The 27,169-nt window shown below is 37.3% G+C and overlaps 1 protein-coding gene across 2 annotated transcripts in view; it reads right to left on the bottom strand.

The window, feature by feature from the left end:
• Window positions 1–27,169, bottom strand: part of NEGR1 (neuronal growth regulator 1) — a 941,547-nt gene that overhangs the window by 366,174 nt on the left and 548,204 nt on the right. For both annotated transcript variants that reach the window (XM_070078258.1, XM_002715922.5), the window contains exon 3: window positions 15,895–16,020. In XM_070078258.1, coding sequence (XP_069934359.1) covers window positions 15,895–16,020 — 126 coding nt within the window. The remainder of the gene's footprint in view (window positions 1–15,894; window positions 16,021–27,169) is intronic.

Below are 27,169 nucleotides of genomic sequence, written 5' to 3'. Positions count from 1 at the left end.
CTTGTGATTTCCAAACCCTCAGATGCTGATCCTGGCCCCTCTTTTGCCTCCTCAGCCTTCTTTGGACAGATTTTCAAACATGATTCAGTCTGTTTTTTTGTCCTGTCCTTGAGATCAAGTCTCATATATCCAATTATTCACTGACATTTACACCTGGATGATTAATATGCCTTATGAGATAACATGGTCAAAACAGAAATTTTGATTTTCCTTTTGCATATAATTTCCCTCTAGTTTACCTTGTCTCAGTTAATGACATGTCTGTTCTCCAAATTGATAAAGCCAAGAACTAAGAGGCATTTCGCATCTTCAAGCTACCAGAATCCTTTGGTTTTACCCGTCATAATATCGAGTTCACAGTTAATCCTCCTTATCTCCACCGTGACCAGCTTTGTTAAAGTCAGTATCTCTACTGCCATAGTACTTACCGTGACTCTTTGGTCTCCCTCTGCAACTCATTCTCCTCACAACTCCCACACTCATCTACTAAAAATTATATTCAAACCATGTCATCTATGTGCTCAAAAACTTTTCCTAGCTTCTGGTTGCAACTGAGGGGAAAAAATCTATACTCACCATGACCTACATTCCTATTTGATCAGCCCACTGACAGGTAGGTTCCAATCTTGCCTTAAGCCACACTTTCTCCCTATTCTCAGTTAGTTCCAGGCACACTAACTTCAGCCTGGGTGTACAGCAACTCTTTTCCTGCCTTCAAGCATTTACAAACGCTGTTCCCACACAATTACAATGCATAGCACTACTTCCCTCAGCAAATTCCCATTCTCAAATTTCAAGGCTCATTTTAAAAGACAACTCCTCAAAGATGCTGTATTGTTGAATGCACCATTTCTGGTTAATATGCAATTGTTTCCCTCTTCCCATTTCTCTTACAAGGTTGTAAATTTTTTGGTGATGGTAGCTGTATTTTTTCCTTTCACCACTATATACTGAATGTCCTACATTGTCAGACAAAAATGTACTCAGTACTTGCCTTTTGAAGAAAGATGTAAGACAAATATTTATGCTGCAACCACTAATAATGAATTAGGGAGTTTTCACTTAAGTGATTCATTTTTGAAAATCATGTGAACTAGATGGAAAGTTTTCATCTCCTAATATATTTTACTATGATGAAATGAAATATCTCTCCTGCTTAAGACCTGAGTGATATCCAAGAAAAATACACATTTGTAATAATACTTATTGATCATTTTAGACAGCCTAATCTAGTGGAAATAGTCAGGATATGACTAAAAAGAATTGGTTCTCTCATTTGTTGCCTGTTGATTACATTTCAGTCAGCCTTTTTCCTTCTTTACTTACATTTGAATCTGTAAAAAAATGTCATCTAAGAGTTTCTTTAAGAATTTAATATTTATTTTTGCATATCACATTTCAATAAACTAATCTGTAGGATGTCTCTATACCGTGGGTTTACATATTAAATAAATAGGATTTCTCATGCAATTTTCAATTAAATGTCTCAAAAATATCTGGTCTTTACTGAGTTAAATGGTGAGAGTTGTGATGCCACTTTATCTTTACAGATGTGTGTTTAAAATCCATAATTATTCCTTGCCCTGTCACAAAAGGAAAAATGGAAACCACTTCCATGAAATACCCAGTTGTACTCAACTCCCCAGAGAATCTTGCTCTCAGAGTTCTTTCCTTCTCTTCAGAGGGCTCCTTTGTCCTGTAATTGAATTGAATTTGCTCCTCGTCCCATTCCTCCCAGACAGCTTCTCATTTGAGAGCTCTGAAGATGTATTACACTAATATAGCGTCAGTATGGCAATGCTATGATGATGCATGGGGGGAATATATCTTCAGAGCTTCAGTACTGTCCAGAAACAATACAGCTGGTATTGGATTGCATTCAAGCCTAATGCAAAAAGAAACATTCAAAAAAAATTTGGCTTAAAAGGAAAGTGGAAAAAAAAAAAAAAAACCCTGAAGAAAGAGTCACTTTAATGAATTCCATGGTCCTATATACTTTGAAGATCTGCTTTCAAGACTTTAGTATGGGTTGTTTCAATTTATAAAATTATGCAATTATATTCCATAAATTTCTGAACTTTCCAATGAAATACAGCTTTAGTTAGACAAAAAGTTGTTTAATGATCTACTTTTTAAAGAAACCATTTCACTTTACATTAAAAGTTCACATGTAAGAAATGTTGAATACTGGGGCCAGTGCCTTGGCTCAGTAGATTAATCCTCTGCCTGTGGCGCCGGCATCCTATATGGGTGCCGGGTTCTGGTCCTGGTTGCTCCTCTTCCAGGCCAACTCTCTGCTGTGACCCTGGAAGGCAGTGGGAGATGGCCCAAGTGCTTGGACCCTGCACCCACATGGGAGACCAGGAAGAAGCACCTGGCTCCTGGCTTTGGATCGGCGTAGCTCTGTCCTTAGTGGCCATTTGGGGGCTGAACCAGTGGAAGGAAGACCTTTCTCTCTGTCTCTCTCTCTCTCACTGCCTAACTCTATCTGTCAAATAAAAAAATAATAAAATAAAATAAAAAAAGAAATGTTAAATACTAAAATCACATTTTTAAAGAGTATGCTAATGATTTTTTTAAGATTTATTTATTTATTTGAAAGAGTTACACAGATAGAGAAGGAGAGGCAGAGAGAGGGGCGGTGGGGGAGGGGGAGTCTTCCTTCCACTGGTTCACTCCCCAGCTGGCCACAATGGCCGGAGCTGCGCCAATCCAAAGCCAGGAGCCAAGAGCTTCTTCCAGGACTCCCACACGGGTGCAGGTGTCCAAGGACTTGGACCACCTTCTACTGCTTTCCCAGGCCACAGCAGAAAGCTGGATTGGAAGTGGAGCAGCTGGGACATGAATCGGTGCCCACAAGGGATGCCTGCTCTGCAGGCAGTGGCTTTACCCACTACACCAGAGCGCCGGCCCCTAAAAATCACATTTTCTAAAATTTTGACTTCTTTCTTATTTATTCGAGAGAGATAAGGAGAGGGAGAGCTCTTCTATTTGCTGGTTCACTCCCCAAATGCCTGCAACAGCTAAGGCTGGGCCGGGCTGAAGCTTTGAGGTGAGAACTCAATCTAAGTCTCCTATGTGAATGGTGGGGACTCAGGTAGTTGAGCCATCACCTACTGCCTCCCAAGTGTGGCCAAGATTCAAACTCAGGCATTTTAGTAAAGGATCTGGGCACCTCAAGTAGTGTCTTAACAGGTATATGAAATACATGCCCACAAATACTGCTTCTCAACTCTTTTGGCAATCTGACAAAATTTGTCTATTACTATTTCATGTACATTTTCATTATGCTGGAAACTATTTGTTCACTCTCTTCCCATCAGAAAAAAAATACCCCTGTAGCATTTTTGTAGAAGGTGAAAGCACTGTCCTCAGATAGAAAATATTCTCCACAATTTTTTGGAAGCTAACAGACTGGAATTAAGTCTCACAATAAAGTAAGATTAGAGAATTTATAATCATAACATACAGAAGAACATGTCAGCATTACATTCACAGCTTTCTGGTCACTGTACTCTTTATATCCTCTTACCTGGGCTTTGTTTAGGTTAGTGATTATAAGAATGTCTCCAAGAGACTTGATGTCTTTATTCTTATGGTGACCCTTGGGAATCTATAGCTGCGTGAAGCACTCTTCTCTGATTCATTTGTACAGACATTTTTTCTACAGCACAAATGCAACTAAGGAAATATGCTCTTTAAGATAATGTACCCCTTCTGCAACACACTGTGTTTCTTTTCCTTGCCTCTCTCTCTCTTCACCCAGGACTTACTGTAATCAGAATAAATAATTTAAACTTTTGTTTCTAGAAGTCATTCAGAGAGTTGTTTGGTCAACATTCCCACCTCTATTTTCTATGTAGAAGAAACAAAATACAAAATAATGTCTCACTACATCACATTTACTTGATTTCATTACCTAAAAACACAGTATTTGTCATTATGGCTTCAAGAAACTTTCATGTAAAAGTGAAATGCCAGAAAAACTTTAATAACAACCATGATTCTGAAGCTTTGGAGATGGGTAGTGCTTTAAACTGTACCTGTAGCATTTCTTGTATAATAGCTTTGTGATATTATTCTTGTTGTCATCTCTGTTTTGCAGATAAATAAATTCGCAAATGAGGCAAAAAGTTCTTAAGAAATTTGCCCAGGTTAATACATGAATAAGCAACAGAAAGGTATTTGAAACCAGTAACTTGAAATACTAATAATATCCTTTTAAGTGCTATGTTATATTGCCTGTATGCATGGTATTCTAATAATTATGAAAATATTATTAGCTTTTTCTATAACCTCATTGGGGAATGATTTAGTAATGTTGGTTATACATGTCAATAATTACTAGTCATGTTAATTTTCTTAATACTTTAATGCAAGTATATTAATCATGTAAAGTCTTTACATTATGAGTTATTACATATAAAGACTTTCACACTCTAAAATATCATATATGATTTCACAAATACTTACCAAGTGCCTACAATATAGCTCTTATTGCCTGAAAAAAAGTACTTATCTTGCTTGAATCTTAAATAGATATCACACAAAAAGTGAGAATACATAGTGTTTATTTATTTATTTATTTTTATTTTTTGCCAGGCAGAGTTAGACAGTGAGAGAGAGAGACAGAGAGAGAGTTATAGACATTGAGAGAGAGACAGAGAGAAAGGTCTTCCTTCATTGGTTCATTCCCCTACTGGCCGCTATGGCCGAAGCCAGGAGCCAGGTACTTCCTCCTGGTCTCCCATGTGGATGCAGGGACCCAAGCACTTGGGCCATCCTCCACTGCCCTCCTGAGCCACAGCAGAGGGCTGGACTGGAAGAGGAGCAACCGGGACTAGTACCCAGTGCCCCAACCGGGACTAGAAACCGGGGTGCCGGCGCTGCAGGTGGAGGATTAGCCTAGTCAGCCACGGCGCCGGCCACATAGTGTTTATTATAGTTTTATTTCTGTAATCTAAGATCATTATAATCAATATGATTTTCCACTAGCAACGATTATTCTTAATTATATCCTAGTAAATATATTCCTAATATGTTTACTGGAAAAATATAATATTAATGCAAGCTAGAGTGCAAATCAAATCTAATGGCAGTGCATTCCTTTTGAGTGAAGAAAAAGGGACATGTGTTCTCTCACACTAGAGGTCAAACTCCTGTAACAATAACTTACTGCAATCCAACCATGTGGTCTTATCTGTAATTGTCAAGGACACTTTAAGTTCTGAATTTTAGAAAATCATTGTTAAGCTGCTTTCTCTTTCTTAGCTCACATTTATTTCAGTAAGAATCCAGGAACAGCACATAAACCTAGTAGCCTTGTTTGTACATAAAGTGGCTTTGCTAGGTATCCCTTACCTTTTGGGGGTGCTACAGTTGGAATATTTCCACTAAATTCATGCTGAAAGTTAATCACCACTATGAGGTATTAAGAGGTGGGACTAGGCAAGGTCTTTAAGAGGTAATCCTTCACAGATTAATGGATTAGTGGGTCAATGGGGTCGCTCAGCCCATGGTTCTGTTATGAACGGCACTTGGCTCTGTCACTAGTATCTAACCATCTCACCCTGTGAGATGCCCTGTATCACCTGAGGACTTCGTAGAGACCACAACAGAAAGAAGGCCATCCCTAGATGCCTGCCCCTTGATCTTGGACCCTCCAGCCTTCAAGAATCCAGATGTAAATAAACCTTTATTCTTTGCAAACTACCCAGTCTGTGTTATCCAGTTACAGTAACAGAAAATGGACGAAGCCGAGGGGAGAAAAATCAGGTTGTATCTTCATTGACTATAAGGCACACCCGGATTCAGATTAGTATGTATGACTTTTGTGGTCCTTCATCATAAATGTGGTACATGAAGTTTACACTTCACATGAAAATCAGTTAACATATTAACAGATGTTAGAGAAGTGCTCAATTAATAGTATTTAATGTAAATATCAAAGGTACTCTTTTTATATGTTTACTATGCCTATGGTGTTCTTTCTGGATCCTTATGGTCTAATATTTTGAATTTACTTTTAATCCACTGAATCCTATCTTAGTATGAATTAGCATGAAATTTATAATTAATGTAAAAACTGCATTTTCTAACATAAAAATCTTTGAATAAATCCTTAAACCATTTAAAAATGATGATTATGCAATACCCTTCACTATTACATTTAACATGACATTGAATTCACTGAGGGAAACTCAATAACAAATCTGTTTTCCAAACTTCAAAAGCATAATATTAAACATTATCTTTTTACCCAATTCAATCCACTATGGAGAGATATAAACTGCAGTATCATTATTTTTCTAAGGCCCACCTCATTTATAAAAGTAAATTCTAAAAAAAAAAAAAAAAGATATTTTATGAAATGCTGGGTGCATTTTGGTTTTTGTTTAGTTTGGGTAAACCACTTTCCTCTGAGAATAGAGAACTATCATTTATATTGATCCATCACACTATCAGCCTCATTGTTTAGTCTTATATTTGTCTTAAAATCCTGAAAATATCTTGCTTTCTATACTTAAGTAGTAGGCATTAACGGTTTTGAATGCAAACAATTTAACATAACCCACCACTCACTCCATAGAAATGGAAGGACTTTGGAAACAGAAAAATAAAAGTTAAAATTATAAACTCTCAGAATAAAAAGTCAATTTTAACTGCCTATATAAATTATTGGTGTGCAGTCTTATGGTAAAAGATTAACTTGTCATCATTAAGTAGATTCATTCATTATATAATTATCCATTATGAAAAACCATTATGGAAATTGACAAAAACTCCAAATAGAGTACAACTCTACAATGGAACTGGAACCACAGCTTGCGACCTGAAGATCTGGTATTGTTAAAATGTCATCAGCATAAATTGCTGGTTTTACTGAATTTCTTTCTTCCTAACACCACAAAGCAAAGTGTAGTGTCAGGATTGCAGACCAAAGCAAGATTCTGAAAGGATTACAGGGTTTGGGTGACAGGCTTCCAGCATGAAAAGAGCACACGCCCAGCCTCTTCATCAGATCACCCTCAGTGTTGGGCAAGCACTCAAGCACTTCAAACAAGAAAAGGGGAAACAAAATGGAACTGAAAGTACTAACGTTAAGTAATACTTTCTAGTTTGTACCTGCGATGACTTGAGCTATATTCAGAATTATTTTAAACAATAGATTCACCAGATTACATGGTTTTTAGCTGATAATTTTCATCTTTTATAATCTCCCACTTTTTCTGATAATTAGTAATTAACCTTTTCTGTCTAAAGATTGTATTAAATAATTATGGAAGTTTCAGCGTGCTAATTTTTTCTATCTTTCATTGAGAAATAAAATATCTATGGTAGGAGTCAGCAAATAGCTTAGCCTTTGCTGGCCATACAGGCTCTGTTGCAGCTACACAACTCTACTGTTGATGTTCCGAAGCATCTATCGACATATAGACATTATGTAAAGGAATGAGTACAGCAATGTTCCAAAAATCCTTATTTACATGAAAAGGCAACAAGCTAGTCTGGCCCATAGACCTTACAATACTGACTTAAGGTCCAAAGAATACCTGGCTTTGTTTACTATGTTTATCCTGAAAAAACTTTCATTGAAAATTCTCAAAATCCTTATAATCTCCTGATTTGGAAAAGCTGTTGGATTCTTGTTAGCTTATGTTATTTAACTCACAGCAATACTTATGGAAAATACTAAAAGTCCACTTCTTATTTTCATAAGTTCTATATTTTAATCCACAGATTCAAAATAATTGCCTTATGGTCCCTTTTAGAATATCTGGTTGTTAAATAATGACTGAGCTATTTTACTAAACTCTATCCCAAGCAAAAGATATTCTTATGGAATGAAGGAAAAATCAAAACATTTTCAAATCAGGAATGCTAACAGAATTTTTATCTAGTTGACCTAAAAGAAAAGAATGTCTATATAGAATTTTCTAAATAGAATTGCAATTTTCTACATAGAATAGAAACAATACAGAATGGGCCTGGGATGGCCCTGTGGTGTAGTGGTTAAAATCCACTTGAGATGTGTGCATCTTATATTGGACTGCCTGAGTTCAATTACTGGCTCTTCTGATTCCAGCTTCCCACTAATGTACAACCTTGGGAGAAAGCAAGAGAAGGCTCAAGCAGTTGAATCACTCTACGGATGCAGGCAACGATGATTGAGTTTGCAGCTCCTGACTTCAGTTCGGCCCAGCTGACTGTTGAGGGCATTTAGTAAAGGAACCATTGGTTGAGAGATAATTCTGTCTATCTGTCTGTCTGTCTGTCTCTCTCTCCACTCCCAAGTTTCCCCCTCATTCATCCACTCTGCCTATGTCTTTAAAATAAATAAAAATAAATGAGAATTTTTTTTAAAAAGTGTGAATCATATCAAGAAGAAAGAAAGAAAAATGATCAAATTTAAAAGATGTGTATACAAAGTATTTTTCTTGAGTTTTCTAAATTTGGTTGGCAGGAAACAAAAACTTATACACTCACCCTGACTGTTGATGAGCAACTTGATATGTCATCCGTCTTAGTATTTTTTTTTGTTTGTTCTACTTAATACTTTTGGTTGAATACGGTAATCAATACACAATTCTTCATAAGTGCTGAAACTTAACTGAAAAATGATCACTGTTAAATGTAAGAGTGGGAATAAGAGAGGGAAGAGATGTGCAATTCAGGACATGCTCAAGCTGACTTACCTCAAACGGTAGAGTTAGAAATATACCAGGGGATTCCAATTCAATCCCATCAAGGTGGCATGTACCAATGCCATCTCACTAGTCCCAGTGATCAATTTCTGTTCACAATTGATCATAATGATAGGACTAAGAACCAAAGGGATCACATAAACAAAAATAGTGTCTGCAAATACTAGCTGATAGAATCAAAAAGGGAGAGAACGATCCAACATGGGAAGTGAGATACACAGCAGACCCATAGAATGGCAGATGTCCTAACAGCACTCTGGCCTCATAATCAGCTCTTAAGGCATGCGGATCTGGCTGAAAAACCCATGAGAGTATTTCAGGCATGGAAAGCCAAGACACTCTGGGAAAAAAAACCAAAACAAACAAACAAAACAAAAACAAACAAACAAACAAAAAACAAAAAACAACTAAATGAAAGATCTCTGCGAGTGAGATCCCAGTGGAAAGAATGGGTCATCAAAGAAGGAGGTACCTTTCTCCCTTAAGAAGGGAGGAGAGAACTTCCACTTTGACCATGGCCTTGTCTAAATATGATCAGAGTCGGTGAACTCAGGGGGCTTCCATAGCCTTGGCAGCTCATGACAAGAGCCTAGGGTGATTACTGACACCATAAACAAGAGTGTCAATTTGTTAAGTCAACAACAGGAGTCACTGTGCACTTACTCCTCATGTAGGATCTCTGTCCTTAGTGTGCTGTACATTGTGATTTAATGCTATAACTAGTACTCAAACAGTATTTTTCACTTTATGTTTCTGTGTGGGAGCAAACTGTTGAAATCTTTACTTAATGTATGCTAAACTGAGCTTCTGTATATAAAGAGAATTGAAAATGAATCTTGATGTGAATGGAAGGGGAGAGGGAGTGGGAAAGGGGAGGGTTGCGGGTGGGAGGGATGTTATGGGGGGGAAGCCATTGTAATCCATAAGCTGTACTTTAGAAATTTATATTCATTAAATAAAAGTTTGAAAGCAAAAAAAAAACTTATACATTATCGCATTACAGCAATATTTTATCACTATATAGAAAAAAAATAAAAATAAATTTATTTTAAATGAGGCAGAGTAATAGAATATAAGAGGAGGCACATTTCCTATACATCCCTAGAGCTGGTAATAGTTGAACACTTTTACACTATGATAAGTTATTTATTTACAAGGTACAGTTAGATTGAACATAAATACAAAAGATAACATGCTACTGAGGATCTAGAGGAAAGAAAATCCTTGTATACTTTTAATGGGATTAATGGGAATGTAAATTGGTACAGCCATTGTGGAAAACTGTTGAGGTTCTTTAGAAAGCTAAAAACAGAAATATGTGATCCAGAAATTCTACTACTAGGTATATATCTGAGGAAAATGAAATCAATCTGTGGTTCTACTCCTGTGTTTATTGATACTCTCTTCACAATAGCCAAGAAATGAAATAATGTAAGTGTATAGCAACTGAAGGAAGGCTGAAGAAATGCAGTACAATGGAGTATTATTTAGTAATGAAAGGATGAAATCTTGTCATTTGCAACAACAGTGAAGGAGCTAGAAATCATTATGCTAAGTGAAATAAGCCAAGCCCAGAAAGACAGTTATCACATGAACTCACTCACATGTGAAATCTCAAAAAGCTAATTTCATAAAAGTTGAAAATACAATGGCGGTTACCAGAGTCTGGAAAGCATAGGGAGAGGAAGGGATGCAGAAAAGTTGATTAATAGATATTATATTATAGTTAGATAGAAATAAGAAGCTTTGGTGCACTATTGAAAAATTAGGGTAGTTATAGAAAATGATAATGTACTGTATATTTTTCTTAAAAAATAAAACAAATAAGAAGATAGAATTTTGAATGTTTCATCCTAAAGAAATGATAAATGTCTGAGGAGGTAAATATATTTACCCTGATCTGGATATACATCATGTACAGATTTATTAAAATATTGTATTATACCCTATATAAATGTACGTTTTATGTGTCAGTTAAAATTAAAATAATGGAATACAAGGAAAACTTCTAATGAAATAAACTGCAAAGAGCACATTCAAAAACCTCAGAGAGAGTGTGGAATCTGGAAAATATGCTGAAATAACCCCTAAGAAGGCAAGAAAAAGAAAACAGAATCAAAAGTAAGAGAGGGCAAGCATAAAATAAGAAAATAACATGTCAGACTTAAGTGCTAACAGATGAATAATTAAATTAAATTTAAATTATCTGAATACACCAATCAAATAGAGATTGGCAGAGCAGATTAAAAAATTACATGCTTTCTCAACATACAAGAGACTCACTTAAAATATGAGTATACAACATATGTACATTGGAAATTAAAAAGATGGAAAGAACCATTATTGTTCATGGAAGTTTTATTTGTCATTATCAGTAAGCAGTATGGTTACTAAATATGATAAATAATCCAGGATTGGATTCTGTACTAGATTGAAAAATATTCTAGAAAGGTAACTATTGGACCAGTTGACAAAATTGCAATATAGATTATTGATTGAATAAAATCATAATGCTAATGTTAAATTTGCTGAAGTTAGAAATTATTGTTGTTATGTAAAGAGAATGCCTTTAATCTTCAGAAATGCACACTGAAATATTTAGAGATTAAAAGACCAAGTTGTATGCCTCAAATGATTTATATAAACACACACACACACATATATGTTCACACACATGTGTGTGTATATAAAGAATTCTAACTTAATAATGATTCAACTTCCAATTTTTTGGCTTTATGATGGTGTGAGACTTGTACACATTTGGTGGAATTCATATTTCAACGTCTGAATTTTGATCATTACTGAGCTGGTAATATTTCTCAAAACTAGCTTGACTGCTAGGCTAAATGTTCACATCCTAAAACCTTGTATTTGAAATTAATTGCTACATATAGAACAGAAAACTCAGTGTAAGTAATGTGAGGAAGTTCATATGTCAAGTAACTTCTCAGGAAAGATGTTTTTAGTGAAAGTACCCATTCCAACTGGCTAGAGTGATGTTTGCAATGTGATTGAACCCACGGCCTTATTTTACTGCAGACTAGGGAAAAGGTCTACTATGTTTCTTTCTGTGATCACCCATTTGTTACTGATTTTTAAAACAAGGTTCAGTTATGAATAAGCAATAATTACCAAAGAATTGGTAAAACAACTAAACAAATCACATGTGTGCAAAATCTTGCTGTGTTTGAGCAGGTGTTTGGCCTATTAGTTAAGATACTGGCTGGGGCACCCACATCCCAAATTATAGCACCTGCATTTTATTCCAGGTCCTCATGTAGGAGACCTGAACTGAGTTCTAGTCATAACTTCCCACATGGGATAGTAGGATTGTGTTTATAGTTACAGGCTTCAAACTTTGTCCTGGCCTGATTCAGTGAGTCAACCAGAGGATGAGAGAGAAGTCTCTGTCTGCCTGTGTCTCTATCTTCTGTCTCTCTTTCTTGACCTCTCAGATAAAGGAAATAAACACTAGCATTGCTTCTAGTATTGGCATGTAGAATACTTATTGTCTTTTCTTTACACCAACACTGTTCATATGTTGACTACTGTCTTGAGGCATATTTTCTCCCATGATACAGAAAAACAAAAAAGAACTTAAAAAAGTGATGTTTCATTGAAATCTTTACTTAATGCATACTAAACTGATCCTCTGTAAAAAAAAAAATAGAAATTATCAACTCCCAACTTGACTCTCACTGGGATTAAACATGACAATAGGTCTGATCTGATTTCATCATCATTTAAAAAAAATCATCTATTATTTTTCACTTTATGTTTCTGTGTGGGAGCAAACTGTTGAAATCCTTACTTAATGTATACTAAGCTGATCTTCTGTATATTAAGATAATCAAAAATGAATCCTGATGTGAATGGAAGGGGAGAGGGAGTGGGAAAGGGGAGGGTTGTGGGTGGGAGGGACGGTATGGGGGGGAAGCCATTGTAATCCATAAATCGTACTTTGGAAATTTATATTCATTAAATAAAAGTTAAAAAAAATGCAAAAAAAAAAATAAAGGGGAGAGTGATCCAACATGGGAAGCGAGATACTCAGCAGACTCATAGAATGGCAAATGTCCTAAACAGCACTCTGGCCTAAGAATCAGCCCTAAAGGCATTCCGATCTGGCTGAAAAGCCCATGAGAGTATTTCAGGCATGGAAAGCCAAGACACTCTGGCAAAAAAAAAAAAAAAAACCTAAATGAATGATCTCTGTTATTGAGATCCCAGTGGAAAGAACAGGTCTTCAAAGAAGGAGGTACCTTTTTCTGAAGGGAGGAGAGAACCTCCACTTTGACTATGACCTTGTCTAAACAAGATAAGAGTCAGAGAACTCAAGGGGCTTCCATAGCCTTGGAAACTCATGACTGGAGCATGGGGAGATTACTGAGGCCATAAACAAGAGTGTCAATTTGTAAAGTCAACAACAGGAGTCACTGTGCACTTACTCCTCATGTAGGATCTCTGTCCTTAGCGTGCTGTACATTGAGACTTAATGCTATAACTAGTACTCAAACAGTATATTTCACTTTGTGTTTCTGTGGGGGTGCAAACTGTTGAAAGCTTTACTTAATGTATACTAAACTGATCTTCTGTAAAAAAAAAAAAAAGAATAAGAAGAAATTATCAATTCCCAACTTGACTCTCACTGGGATTAAACATGACAATAGGTCTGATCTGATTTCATCATCATTTAAAAAATCATCTATTATTTTTCACTTTATGTTTCTGTGTGGGAGCAAACTGTTGAAATCTTTACTTAATGTATGCTAAACTGATCTTCCGTAGATAAAGAGAATCGAAAATGAATCTTGATGTGAATGGAAGGGGAGAGGGAGTGGGAAAGGGGAGGGTTGTGGGTGGGAGGGACGTTATGGGGGGAAGCCATTGTAATCCATAAGCTGTATTTTGGAAATTTATATTCATTAAATAAAAGTTAAAAAAAAAAGTGATGTTTCTTAGGTAAAATATAAACAGATCAGTGCTGCTCCTTTCAAATATAAATATATAAATTGAATAAAAGCTAATAGAATTATTAGACATACTACTTAAGGTAGAGAGTCCACTATGTTGTACATTTGTATATAGATCATTAACAAATTATAATTTGTAGTTGTTGGGAGTATTTATAAAAATATCCACCCAGCCTACTTATTCACTGAATAGCAGTTAATATTTATGCTAATTTTACTCATTTGCTCAATATGACAGGATCAGAAAACAAATCTACGCACAGTTTAACTTATAAACCCAATCTGTCTTCTGCCAGCTTCATGATGTTATCCATTATCATTATTCTAATAACTTCACTAACCAACATTCCTGCTATTTAATTAAACTAAAATGTATCCAAGCACTTAAAAATGAATAATATGCATAATAACAAGTGCTACAAAGAATTGAATCCAAAATATTAATCTTAAATTATATAAAAATGGAGATTATGAGTTTCATTCTTACAAAAATTATATTGTCATATCAGATTTAAATCCACAAAAAGATGATTAAGAATCAGCTATACATTTGCATATCACTTTATATTTTTATGTCTATTCTCTTATTTAAGTCTAACAAAATCCAGGACACACAACTCGTCAAAGATATATAATTATAGTCAGGTAGGAGGAATAAGTTCCAGACATCTATTATAGTGCATAATGAACACAGTTAATGAACATATATTGTATAACTTAAAAAATGTGAAAAGTAGGTATTGAGAGTTATCTATGTGAGATAATTTATTTCTTTATTAGCTAGATTTAACTAACTCACCATGTATAAATACTTTGAAACTTCCTGTGATACTTGATAAATACATACATTTTGATTGTAAATTAAAAGACAGCCAGGAATTATCATTCAATTTTTGGAAAGCAGGAAGCCAGCTGAGAGAAACTGGGTCTTAGAGTTTTGTACCAGAATTAGCTGAATTTATGAATGATGGAGTCAGTTTAAGAGCGCATTTATCTAACTGCTAGTCCCAAGGTTGTTTCAATTATACCCAATGGAGTGTCTTGCCATGAACTCATTGCTCATGTACCAGTTTTTTTGATTTTTGTATCAGATCTATGGAGTGAACTGTTAGCAGTTAAGAGCATATTCATACTTCAGTAACAATTATGGGGACATAAGGCATATTATATAAGTATATACTTATACTGATTTTCTCTCACATTGATAGTTATACTAAGCATGCAGTCTGAGTAAGTCTTATTACTTACTGAATAAATGAGTAACTGAAAGGCACATAAGGATGAATAGTATTAAAGAAAAAAATAGCAGATAAAATAGTGCTCCAAGTGTGTTCTTCCTATGCCTATATTAATAATATGTGCTTTTTTATTTCATTAAAAGCAATTTCATCACAACAACCTTGTCAGAATTATTTCTACAAAAACCAAAACAAATAAAATCAAATTTCAATTATCAGAAATGATGTAGGCTAGGCTCATTAAAACACCACTCTTACTTCCAAGGAAGTCTCAAAGCTATGTAGTTCACACATCTATATTTTACTCAATTTTATAATTTTTAGAATTGGCCCGTAGAAACAACCCTGTTTGATGATAATTATCAGCAACTTCCAAAAATTGACATATGTTGTGAGAAGCTGTGTACTATAACAAAAACACTGGCAATCCCTTAATTTCACCTACTTATGTTATCTTGAACAAGTTACTTAAATTCTTGGGCTTTTAGATCCTGTGTCAGTTAAATTCTAACCCCAAAATCCTTGCTTGTCAACTACAATTTGAAATTAGACTCAGCAACCTCATCATTTCCATAATTTCATTCTCCTCTGATTACTTTAACAGTTCATGCTGGTGTATTAATACATGAATGCTGACTGAATAAATCCCCTCATATTTAAATGAAGATGTTTTTCTTGTGATGTTTCCATTTGAACCTTTTATCAATTGAATTTTGATTATTTAGTATACTAAAGTGAACCTAACCTTGACTAAGAATCAAGAGACAAAAATTCTATTCTGGTCTTGAACTGAAACTTGATGTAACTATTGTGTTCTGCAGTGCTTTTAGATCTAAAGGGGAAGTATAAAAATATGCATCCTGCCCACCTCATGAAAAATAAACACAAAATTAAAAAAGTTAACTCTTAAGTTCTGAACAATGAGGTTACAGAAGAATAATGAAGAGCACAAGCAATACCGATACATTCCTACATTACCTGATGGGGAGATGTGGCGCCAAGAAATGGAAGGCTCTGGTTTCCCAGTGGCCAAACAAGTAAGGGTGACATTGGTTCCTTCATTGATGGTCATATCACTTGAGATGTCATATATCTTCGGAGGAACTGAAATGCCAAAACATGCAGTGGTCAGAAAAGAAATATAAATTTTGTTGAACTATAAATGATTAATTTCATGATACAATGCAATAAAGATATGATGATGAAATGTACATATGGCCCATGGTCCTCACCTAAAAAGACGAATTCTCCAGAACCTTGAAGACTGTGAAATCTTTGTTAATTGGACTTATTTATTTTATAACTTTTTTTTTTTTGCCAGGCAGAGTTAGACAGTGAGAGAGAGAGACAGAGAGACAGAGAGAGACAGAGAGAAAGGTCTTCCTTTTCCATTGGTTCACCCCACAAATGGCTGCTACAGCTGGCGTACTGCATGGATCTGAAGACAGGAGACAGATGCTTCCTCCTGGTCTCCCGTGCAGATGCAGGGCCCAAGCACTTGGGCCATCCTCCACTGCCTTCCTGGGCCAGAGCTGAGAGCTTGACTGGAAGAGGAGCAAATGGGACAGAATCCGGCACCCCAACCGGGACTGGAACCCGGGATGCTGGTGCTGCAGGTGGAGGATTGGCCAAGTGAGCAGCAGCGCCCGCCTATTCTATAACTTCTAAAATTTATTTATTTGAAAGGCAGAGTGACAGAGAGACAGAAGGGGGGAGGGAGAGAAATTGAGAATGCTTTCATTCTCAAGCCAGGAGTCAGGAACTCCATTGAGGTCTCTCTGGGTGGCAGGGACCCAAGTATTTTAGCAATCATTTTCTACCTGCCAGGATGCATTGTCTGGGAGTAGATTGGAGGCAGAGGTGGGAAGGTAAGATCTGAGGGTCAGAAAGGCATTTTTGGCTTCAATTTTCTATCAGGAACGTGGTTAGGCTAGATTTTCTCAGCATTGACATTTTCTCAGCATTGACATCCTAAAAAGGACAAATTTTAAGGATAGTAAAGGAATGGATTCTCGTCAGTAATGACTTGAAAAAGTAAGTCCTCTTCCCTTCAGGACTCCTTAGAACCTGTTAGAGCACTGTGAATTTATAAGAGTGATAGGGGAAATATCACATTGTGTTTTCTCTGATGTATCAGACTAAAGACACTATTATTCCAGAATTTCATCATGGAACACACTGTGTCAAATGTTGCAGAGAAAAATTCTTAAACCATCATCACGTATTAAATTTCCATAGTCTCTGGAAACCAAAGGGTTTCATACAATCCTCAAATGGTATGGATATAAACCCTTGGTTGTCTGCTAGGTGGTTGAATTGTCCAGGGTGAGTCTATCAATCCACTTCAGCTGTAGTATCCTCCTCTGAAAGCTAGAGACAACAGTTGGACAAACCCTATATAGCTGTTGTAAATAAGTCAATGTATGATCAAGGACATATAAAAGTGGCTGTATTAGCTATGATGATGAGATGCTGCAAAACACATACTTGGTATTTGACTTTAATTTCAGTACTGCCCTTTTCTCAAGCCTTAAAATTGTTTGCAAACTTCATCACTGTGGTAGTGGGCATTACTGACTGGTGCCATGAATAAGCTTTGGTATTCTTTATAAAAAGTACACAACGCCACTCTTCCAGTTCTAGTTCATATCTAAATAGCTGGTGATTGAACACCTTTTCAATTACCAGAAAACAATATTTTTTTACTAGAACCCTTTTAATTGTTCTATTCTTTGAGCTTATTATGCAAGAGATATTTTTGCAGTTGTTTTAAAAACCAGTTACTGAAATCTATTGTGATTGTGAATTAAATTCCCCATACTTTGAATATCATCTTTGATTCTGTTATGAAACCAAAACTCTGCTACAATTAAATCAAGGATGATATGATTACAAATATGCAGTATTTGATTATACATAAGAGTTTACATGACTGAGGAAAAGGCTTGTTCCTAAGTGATATACTACTGTAACTGTTCCTAAATGACATGGTTTAATTGGCATGTAAAACATATCATCATCAAACTCCTCAGTGAGCTATTCTCAGGAAAATAATAAAAAATAAAAATCATCCCAAACAGATGACTCTTTTCAGCTCAACCAAAACAGTACTGAAATAAAAACATTAAAATAATGTAAGAAGAAAGTAGAGAGAAATTTTTGTGACTTACTGGTGAATAGAGGCATGAATAAAAATAAACTCATAGAAACCACAAAATTGTCATTTGAATATCTGCAAGTAGGTATAAGTTTGATAAAGTAATTATTAAAATGCACGTGGATATATACATATGCATATACATATATACACATACACACATACCAATGTTCACTATTAAAAAACAAAAACTTATATAGTGGTTTCATTTTATTTATTTATTTATTTGAAAGACAGAGTTACAGAGAGAGGTAGAGACAGAGAGAGAGGTCTTCCATCCCCTGGTTCACTCCCCAGATGATGGCAAAGGCCGGAGCTGTGTCGATTTGAAGCCAGGAGCCAGGAGCTTCTTCCGGGTCTCCCACATGGGTGCACAGGCCCAAAGACTTGGTCCATCTTCTTTTTCTGTTAAGATTTTATTTCCGGAGCCAGAGCCATGGCTCACTTGGTTAATCCACCACCTGCAGCGCTGGCATCCCATATGGGCGCCGGGTTCTAATCCCAGTAGCTTCTCTTCCAGGCCAGCTCTCTGCTGTGGCCCGGGAGGGCAGTGGAGAATGGCTCAAGTGCTTGGGCCCTGCACCCTGTGTGGGAGACCAGGAGGAAGCCCTGGCTTTGGATCGGGGCAATGCTCTGGCCGTAGCGGCCATTTGTCGGGGGGTGAACCAAGGGAAAAGGAAGATCTTTCTCTCTGTCTCTCTCTCTCACTGTCTAACTCGTCAAATAAAAAAAAATCTTTATTTATTTGAGAGGTAGAGTTACAGACAGTGAGAGGAAGAGGCAGAGAGGTCTTCCTTTGGTTGGTTCACTCCCCAGATGGTTGCAACAGCCGGCACTGTGCCTATCTGGAGCCAGGAGCCAGGAGATTCTTCCAGTCTCCCACGTGGGGGCAGGGGCCCAAGGACTTGGGCCATCTTCTACTGTTTTCCCAGGCCAAAGCAAAGAGCTGGATCGGAAGAGAAGCAGCCAGGACTAGAACCAGCGACCATATGGGATGCCAGTGCTTCACGCCAGGGTGTTAACCTGCCCCTCCTTCTTTTTAAAAGCTAGATCACAGAGCTCACAGTCTAATCTGGCTACTTATGGATATATTTAAAACATATAACTGAGTCGAGGCAGAAAGTATACATATTAAAGAGAAATGATGGTGTACCTTTTTTTTCTTTTAATTTTTTGACAGGCAGAGTGGACAGTGTGAGAGAGAGAGAGAGAGAGAGAGAGACAGAGAGAGAAAGGTCTTCCTTTGCCGTTGGTTCACCCTCCAATGGTCGCCGTGGCCTGCGCGCTGAAGCCGGCACATCGCACTGATCCAAAGGCAGGAGCCAGGTGCTTCTCCTGGTCTCCCATGGGGTGCAGGACCCAAGCACTTGGGCCATCCTTCACTGCACTCCTGTGCCACAGCAGAGAGCTGGCCTGGAAGAGGGGCAACCGGGACAGAATCCGGCGCCTCAACAGGGACTAGAACCCGGTGTGCTGGTGCCGCAGGTGGAGGATTAGCCTATTGAGCCACGGCACGGGCCTGATGGTGTACCTTGACAGTGTATTTATCCCACCTGATCATAAAGTAGGTTAAATTTATCTTTACATATCTATCTATTTTTTGAAGTGCTAAATATTATAGTAAGCTAATATTCAGCACTGATATCTGACTGCATGGAAAAACAACCAAGTCCCTTAGCAATAAACTTAGCTTTGACATTTAACTTCAGGAAATTGTTTTGCGGAGGAAAGAGTGGTGAATTCCAGGTGTGACCTGTCATCTCAGTGATTACAATCATCTCCCAGAACCTCATAATTCAGGACGTGCCATAGGGAAGGAACATCTGGAAAGAGGATGTTGGTAAGGTAAATCCCCCCTGGCAGGGCTCCTCTCAGAGCACATCGCCCGTTGGCAGCAGATGCTGTGGAAAGAAGGCCAGGGAAAGCCTTCCTGCGCACTATGGTTTGTGAAGGCAACTGCAGGTGCTGCTTTGCTGAATATTCAAAGCCATCCTATACTCACTGCAAGACTCAACTTTTACTGAGTTTTAAGGGGGAACAATTCTACATCCACAGAAAGTTTTTAAAAATTTTAAGCTATGCTCTTTGCCATCAGGAATTAAAAGAGGAAAATAGATAGGAAAATATTAAAGAGAAGACAGATATTTTCACATTCTTTCCAATTCTATATAACACGTGTCCAACAAATATGCTTACTGGATTTGAATCAGTAGTGATAAATTTTGTGATAATTTCTTTTTAAGTAAATCGTGAAGGATAGTTTGGATACAAAATTATTCAGTGCACTGCTACTTAAAACGCGGCTCAATAGGCTAATCCTCCGCCTGAGTCGCCAGCACCCTGGGTTCTAGTCCCAGTCGGGGCGCCAGATTCTGTCCTGGTTGCTCCTCTTCCAGTCTAGCTCTCTGCTGTGGCCCGGGAGTGCAGTGGAGGATGGCCCAAGTGCTTAGGCCCTGCACCCGCATGGGAGACCAGGAAAAGCACCTGGCTCCTGGCTTTAGATCAGCGTGGTGCGTTGGCCGCAGCGGCCATTGGGGGTGAACCAACAGAAAAGGAAGACCTTTCTCTCTGTCTCTCTCTCTCACTGTCTACTCTGCCTGTCAAAAAAAAAAAAAAAAAAAAAAAAAAAACTAGGAAAAATCTACTAACCTCAATATAGCATAACAAAACTGGAGGTATGGAGAATTGGTCAAATGGTTGATGGAAACAATTGCCAGTTCTGTCGCCAGAATTGGCATGATGACAAGGTACTAAGCACTGGGCCCCAGGAAGCACAGGTTAAGAAGTGGAAGCAAGAAGGAATGCTTCTACTCTGGATGCAGGAGCAGGGGAGAATGCTAAGGTCTCAAACTTCTGAAAGTCATCACTCCTGGTAGCTATTCCTGGGTCACAATTTGTGCATAAATGATGTGTGCGCACAGATGAGGAAGATTCTCAACTTTTGTGAATATTTGCATGTCTTATGGCCAAATGGTAGGCATGCCTTAAGTCAACAAGCTAGAAGGTAGATATGTCCAGTAATTCTAGAACTTGCATAGAAAAATGGGAAAACGAGGAGAATTAAAATAGCTTATTGTTCTGGATGTATGATCCTTTTCTACATACCTTATTTCAAGTTCTCAAAGTCTCTTCTAAATACTTGAAAATAATTTTTATAAAAAGAGAAAATACATTCCATTGATTCAACAATTTTAAGACATTAAATAACTACTGATTGATGAAACATTTTGGGTTGCTACATGAATTATTTAAGTATTTATCACCTAGGACAAACAAGAAATAAAGCTATTTATCTAAACATAAGCTTTTTAATATGTAAGAAATAATTATTATGATATAATCATCATGGTCATTATTTTCACAATAAATAAAAACAATAGAGGGTAGAAGTTCTAGATAACATACTGACCATGGAACTCTAAGTGGAGATACAGAAGACTTTATAATCACGATTACAATTTGTTGTGTACCATCAGAGATATCTAAAAACATTAGAAGCTTTCTGAGCAATAGAAGTAGATTTTCATTTTTTTGAAGGATTCATTTATTCACATGAAATGCAGAGTTACAGAGAGAGAGGAAGAGACAGAGAAAATCTTCCATCCACTAATTCACTCCTCCAAATGGCTGCAATATATGGGGCTGGGCCAGGCTGAAGCCAAGAACTGGAAATTCCATCTGAGTCTCCCACATGGGTGATAGGGGTTCAAGCACTTGGGCTATCATCTGCTGCTTTTCCAGATGTATTAGCAGGGAGCTGGATCAGAAGTGGAGCAGCCAGGACTGGATACAATTGGTATTCAGATAGTATGCCTGTTCTGCAAACAGCAGCTTAAATTGCTGGGCCACGAAGATGGCCTTGTGGATTTCAAGGTTGTGTTTGAGTAAAATTATTTTTAAAACTGTCATATTCATTTAAAGGAATCACTCTTGGACCATCTGAATTACAATCTGGTTTGTCTTTCATCTGCTGGTCTTAAATTCAACTACTACTTAACAAGACTTCAACTTCTATCAAGTTCGCTCCATAGTCAGATGATGCATATTAAGTTGTATCTATAAGTTTCTGTTCTCTAAAAAGCAATTTTAATCTCTTATTGACTTCACTTCTAGGCAAATTTAGGCAATTTGTCATTCCCCAACTGCCTTCCCCAGCCTCCCATGTTATGGCATTCTCAGCAAAATATGAGACAAATGCATTAAGGGAAATCTTAGAACACATATCCAAACCAGATATGATTTCCACATGACCACCTATTTTAGATTATTCCCCATGATTTGAGTTTGTGAGTACTTTGTGTTTTTTGTCTTTTATTGTGCACATATTTTTTGATGTGCGGAAATAAAATGTTTCATTTGCTTAATGAGCAGTCTTCACAATTTTTTAAATAATCTCCTCCAATAATTCAATCATTTAGTCTGGAGCACACCCATTACTAATTTGAGAAGCCAACATAAGGGTGACCAATCTGTATATCACAGGAATCATATGAGCACATAGTGTTTTATTATACTAAGAGCCTATAAGATGATTTTTAGAAACAATAAAATAGAGTCTGCACCTATACTAAGTTGTATGACATGTGAAATAGGTCACACGTGATATTGAAAACCCTTAGAGAATGCATCTGATGGTTGTTTCAACTGTAAACACAAGATGTGGGCTATTTGGATCTGAACAGTTTTATTGGCTCACTGGAATCAATTAAATGCCCCATTGAGTTCTTATGCTGTCATAGTCCATGAAAGATCATAGCACATACAAATATAGTCTTTTTTAGGCTGCTAGGACTAAAATGTGGATTGAGTATTAATTTAATCTGGTCCACAAACACTCCCATTGTAACCACAATGTTCTGGGCACAAACCCACCTGTTTCCTTCAGATACGAAATGAAAGCAGGGTTTTACAGGCAAGTGCATTCTGTGTCTTCCCATCCATTCTATTAAGTTATAGGCTTATTGCAAACTACCTTAAAAGGCTTTAATATATCTATTTGATTGTGCACACAATCACTACATCTGTTCCTCAAATACATTCACTGGGACAAATAGGTTCACTGGGACAAAAAAAAAAAAAAAGCTCTTTTCTCTCTCTGATGCCCTATTCAACTCATTTCTCCCCATAATGTCTTCTCCTATCCCAAAAACTAACCAAAAGAATTTCAAAGTAAAATGTGAATTTCAGAATAAATGTTAAAATATAAAAATTTGGTTTAAAAATATTGTGTCAGCCTCAATCATATTAAAACAAGGGGGATTTTTCTGACTACGCACTGTGGTTTGAATATTTGTAACCTCCCAAAATTTATAGGCAGACATACTACCATCCATTGTGACGTTAGGAGTTGCAGTCTTTGGAAAGTGATTAGATGATGAATGCAATTAGTGCCCATATAAAAGAGATTCCCAGAGGCACCAAGATGGCAGAATAGGGAAGGAGCTTACTGCTATAGTGTAGGGGAAGATAGTTTTAAAAACATGGAGAGAGTGCAATCTCAGGGAAGAGTTAGGGAGAAAATGGCAGAGGAAACTCCAGACAAATTAGAGGGACATTGGACCTACATGGAGGGCAGAAGTACACAAGTCAGGATCCCAGCAGCCAAGTTTCAGCACCAGCTTTGGAGAGTGAAGTGAGACCAGATTGCAGCAGCTCAAGCCATTGGAGATACAGCTGTGGGAAGAGCCTGGCATGGGTCTGGCTTGGAGCCCTGTGGGGGACAGTATAACTGCCATCCTAGAGGAAGAAAGGGGGAGGGCACATTTCTCTCCCTGACCACCTGGCACTGGTGTCCTATAACTAGCCAAGAGTGGGCAGGCGCAATTTTGGACATACATTAACAGCTGGGTGCCCAGCAACTAGCCGAGGGGAGATGCCTGAGTCTAACTGGGAGTATTGACAAGGTTCTGAGTGCTCTTGACTGTGGAATACTGTGTGCTAAGACTGTGAAAACACTGTGCATGTCGGGGTGCAGGGTGTGGCTGAGTCTCTGGGCAGTCACTATAGGCGGCTCCACATGCTCGGGGCTCCTTGAGTCCCTGGTGAGGATCATTGCTGTGAGATCTGTGCTCATATCGAGGACTGCATGTATCCTTTGTGTGGCTTTTGTGGCACTATGGGTGAACATTGTACCTACTGGGGCTAGCACCCAGGCACTGGTCTTCTTGGGGGAGAGGAGGTCAGCATGAGACTATGCTAATAGAGCTGAACAAATCTTCCCTCTGATAAAAAGAGAGAGAGAGAGAGAGAGAAACTACACCCCATTTGTGAGTCACCTTGGACACTCCTCTCACCCTGGAACACTAAACAGAGTTCCCTGACCACATCCAGCACAGGGCTCAGAGTATTCACTGAATGAGCAGATACCCCACTAATCCACAGAGGCATAGGCCAAAGATAAAAGCCACAATTGGGAAAAAACGAATGAATGAATGAATGAATGAGAAAGAATTAAAGAAAAAAGAAAGAAAGAAAGAGAAGAGAAAGAAAGAAAAGAGAAAGAAAGAAAAGAGAAGAAAAAAAATAGAAAACTAAAAACCAGTGTTGGAGATCTATGACCCAACATACAGGTCAAAGAGTTCTTGAAGGCATGGAAAGAGAGAATGGAGTAGAAGAACTTTTTCGTGAAATAATTACATAAAATATCCCTAATTTGGAGAAGGGACATCCAAGTGCAGGAAGCACATAGAACTCCTAATAGACATGACCAGAAAAGATCTTCGACGTGACACATTGTAGTCAAATTCTCCACAGTAAAACCTAACGAAAAGATTTTACAATGTGCACCAGAGAAACACCAGACTACTTGCAGAGGATCTCCAATTAGACTCACAGCTGACTTCTCATCAGAAACCCTATAGGCTAGGAGAGAATGATGAGATATATTCCAAGTCTTAAGAGAAAAAAACTGTTAACCCAGAATACTGTACCCTACAAGGCTCTCATTTATGAATGAAGGTGAAATAAAGACCTTCCATAACAAACAGAAATTGAAAGAATTTGTCACCACTCATCCAGCCTTACAAAAGATGCTTAAGATGTGCTACGCACAGGAACACAGAAGCATGGTCAACACTATGAAAGAATATGAAGGCAGAAAATCTCTCAGTAAATGGACAAAGGAAATCCAAAGTAAACAGCAGGAATATTTATGGAAAAATGGCAGGGCCAAGTGGTTACTTATCAATAGTGACCTTGAATGTAAATGGCCTCACCTCTCCAGTTAACAGAAACAGGCTGGCTGAATGGAAAAAATAAAAACAAAAACAAAACAAGCAACAACAAAATCTATTTGCTGCCTACAGGAAACACATCTCACCAACAAAGATACACCCAGACTGGAAGTTAATGGATGGAAAAAGATATTCCATGCTAATGGAAACCAAATAAGAGCTGGTATAGCTATTCTAGTATCAGACAAAGTAGACTTTAACACAAAAGCTGTTAAAAGAGACAAATAAGGGCACTATGCAATGATTAAGGGATCAATTCAACATGAAGATATGACTCTTATAAATGTACGTGACCCTAATTATAGGGCACCTGGCTATTTAAAAGAAATGTTAATGGATTTAAAGGGAGACTTAGACTCCCATACAATAGTAATGGGGGAGTTCAATACCCCACTTTAAGTAATGAACAGATAAATCCGACAGAAATTCAGCAAGGAAACAATTAACCAACACTATAGACCAAATGGACCTAATAGATATCTACAGAACCTTTTATCCTGCATTTGCAGAATATACATTCTTTTCACTAGTACATGGAACTTTCTCTAGGATAGATCACAGGCCAGTCCATAAAGCAAGTCTCAGCCAATTAAAAATCAAAAGCATACCATGCATCTTTTCTGACCACAATGGAATGAACTCAAGAATCTCTAGAACATATGCAAACACATGGAGATTGAACAATGTGATCCTGAATGAACAGTGGGTCATAGAAGAAATAAAAAAAGAAATCAAAAAACAGTTGAGGAACAATTTTTTCATACTATTTGTTGAACTCGCTACTTACTATACAGTTAATCTTCTGTGTATAAAGTTAATTGAAAATAAATCTTAGTAAAACTAAAATGGGAATAGGAGAGGGAAGAGGAACAAGGGTGGGAGTAGGGGTGGGAGGGTGGAAAGAATCACAATCACTGTGTTCCTAAAGTTGTATTTATGAAATGCATGAAGTTTGTATACCTTAAATAAAAGGTTTCTGGGGGAAAAAATAAGGAAGACTCCTGAGAGCTAGCTGGCCCCTTCCTCCGTGAGAAGACTCAGTGAGAAGCTGTCATCCAGGAGAACACGGGCCCTCGCCAGCACTGAATCAACTACCACCTGTATCTTGGACATCTCAGACTCTAGAATTGTGAGAAACACATTTCTTCTATTTACAAGACACTCTAGTAATGGAATTTCATCATAGCAACACAGTTCGACTAAGACAGTTTGCATTCTATGTAGATAAATATTTGCACCCATAACATTCTACCTCTTTACACTTTTAGTTTCTTGTCATTTTCATTGTCGGAATCTGTGATTGACATTGGTATTTGTCATTTACTTGTTTGTTGTCAGTCTTTTCTTCATTTCTCGTGTGCTAAACTAACACTTTTTCAACTTCTCAGAGATGATTTCCCATAAAAGTTCATACTATTATAAACATGAAATAATATAATTTCAGAGAATATGGTAGAAAATGCAATTATCATTCTAAGGGTTTGTATGACTTCTCTTTTTCAAGGAGATTCTCTGAGTCTAGGGATTCAGTATTCTTTTTAACTCATTTAAAGGCAGAGTATTTACCTAACCCAATGCCTACTGTAGGTTTTACTATAAAAATACAAAGAACTAATTGGACAATAATTATACAAATTTATTTGCAGCAGAATGGGCTGTCACACCTTAGGCAGTAGTTACTCGTATGTAGGTTGGTTGGGGTGTTTTATTCCTTCAGAAGATATGCAAAGTTAGAGTCAAAAGGATTCAACTCCAATAATATGTACCTATTATTTCTACTTTTAAAAATGTTTCCTCTACAGGCTTGGCAGAGCCTGGGTTAGTTCAGATAAACTGTATTTTTGAAGCTTTTCCAAACTGCTTG

This window comes from Oryctolagus cuniculus, chromosome 7 (genome assembly GCF_964237555.1).
Source record: "Oryctolagus cuniculus chromosome 7, mOryCun1.1, whole genome shotgun sequence".
Taxonomy (NCBI): Eukaryota; Metazoa; Chordata; class Mammalia; order Lagomorpha; family Leporidae; genus Oryctolagus; species Oryctolagus cuniculus.
This window is presented reverse-complemented; position numbering and strand designations above follow the sequence as displayed.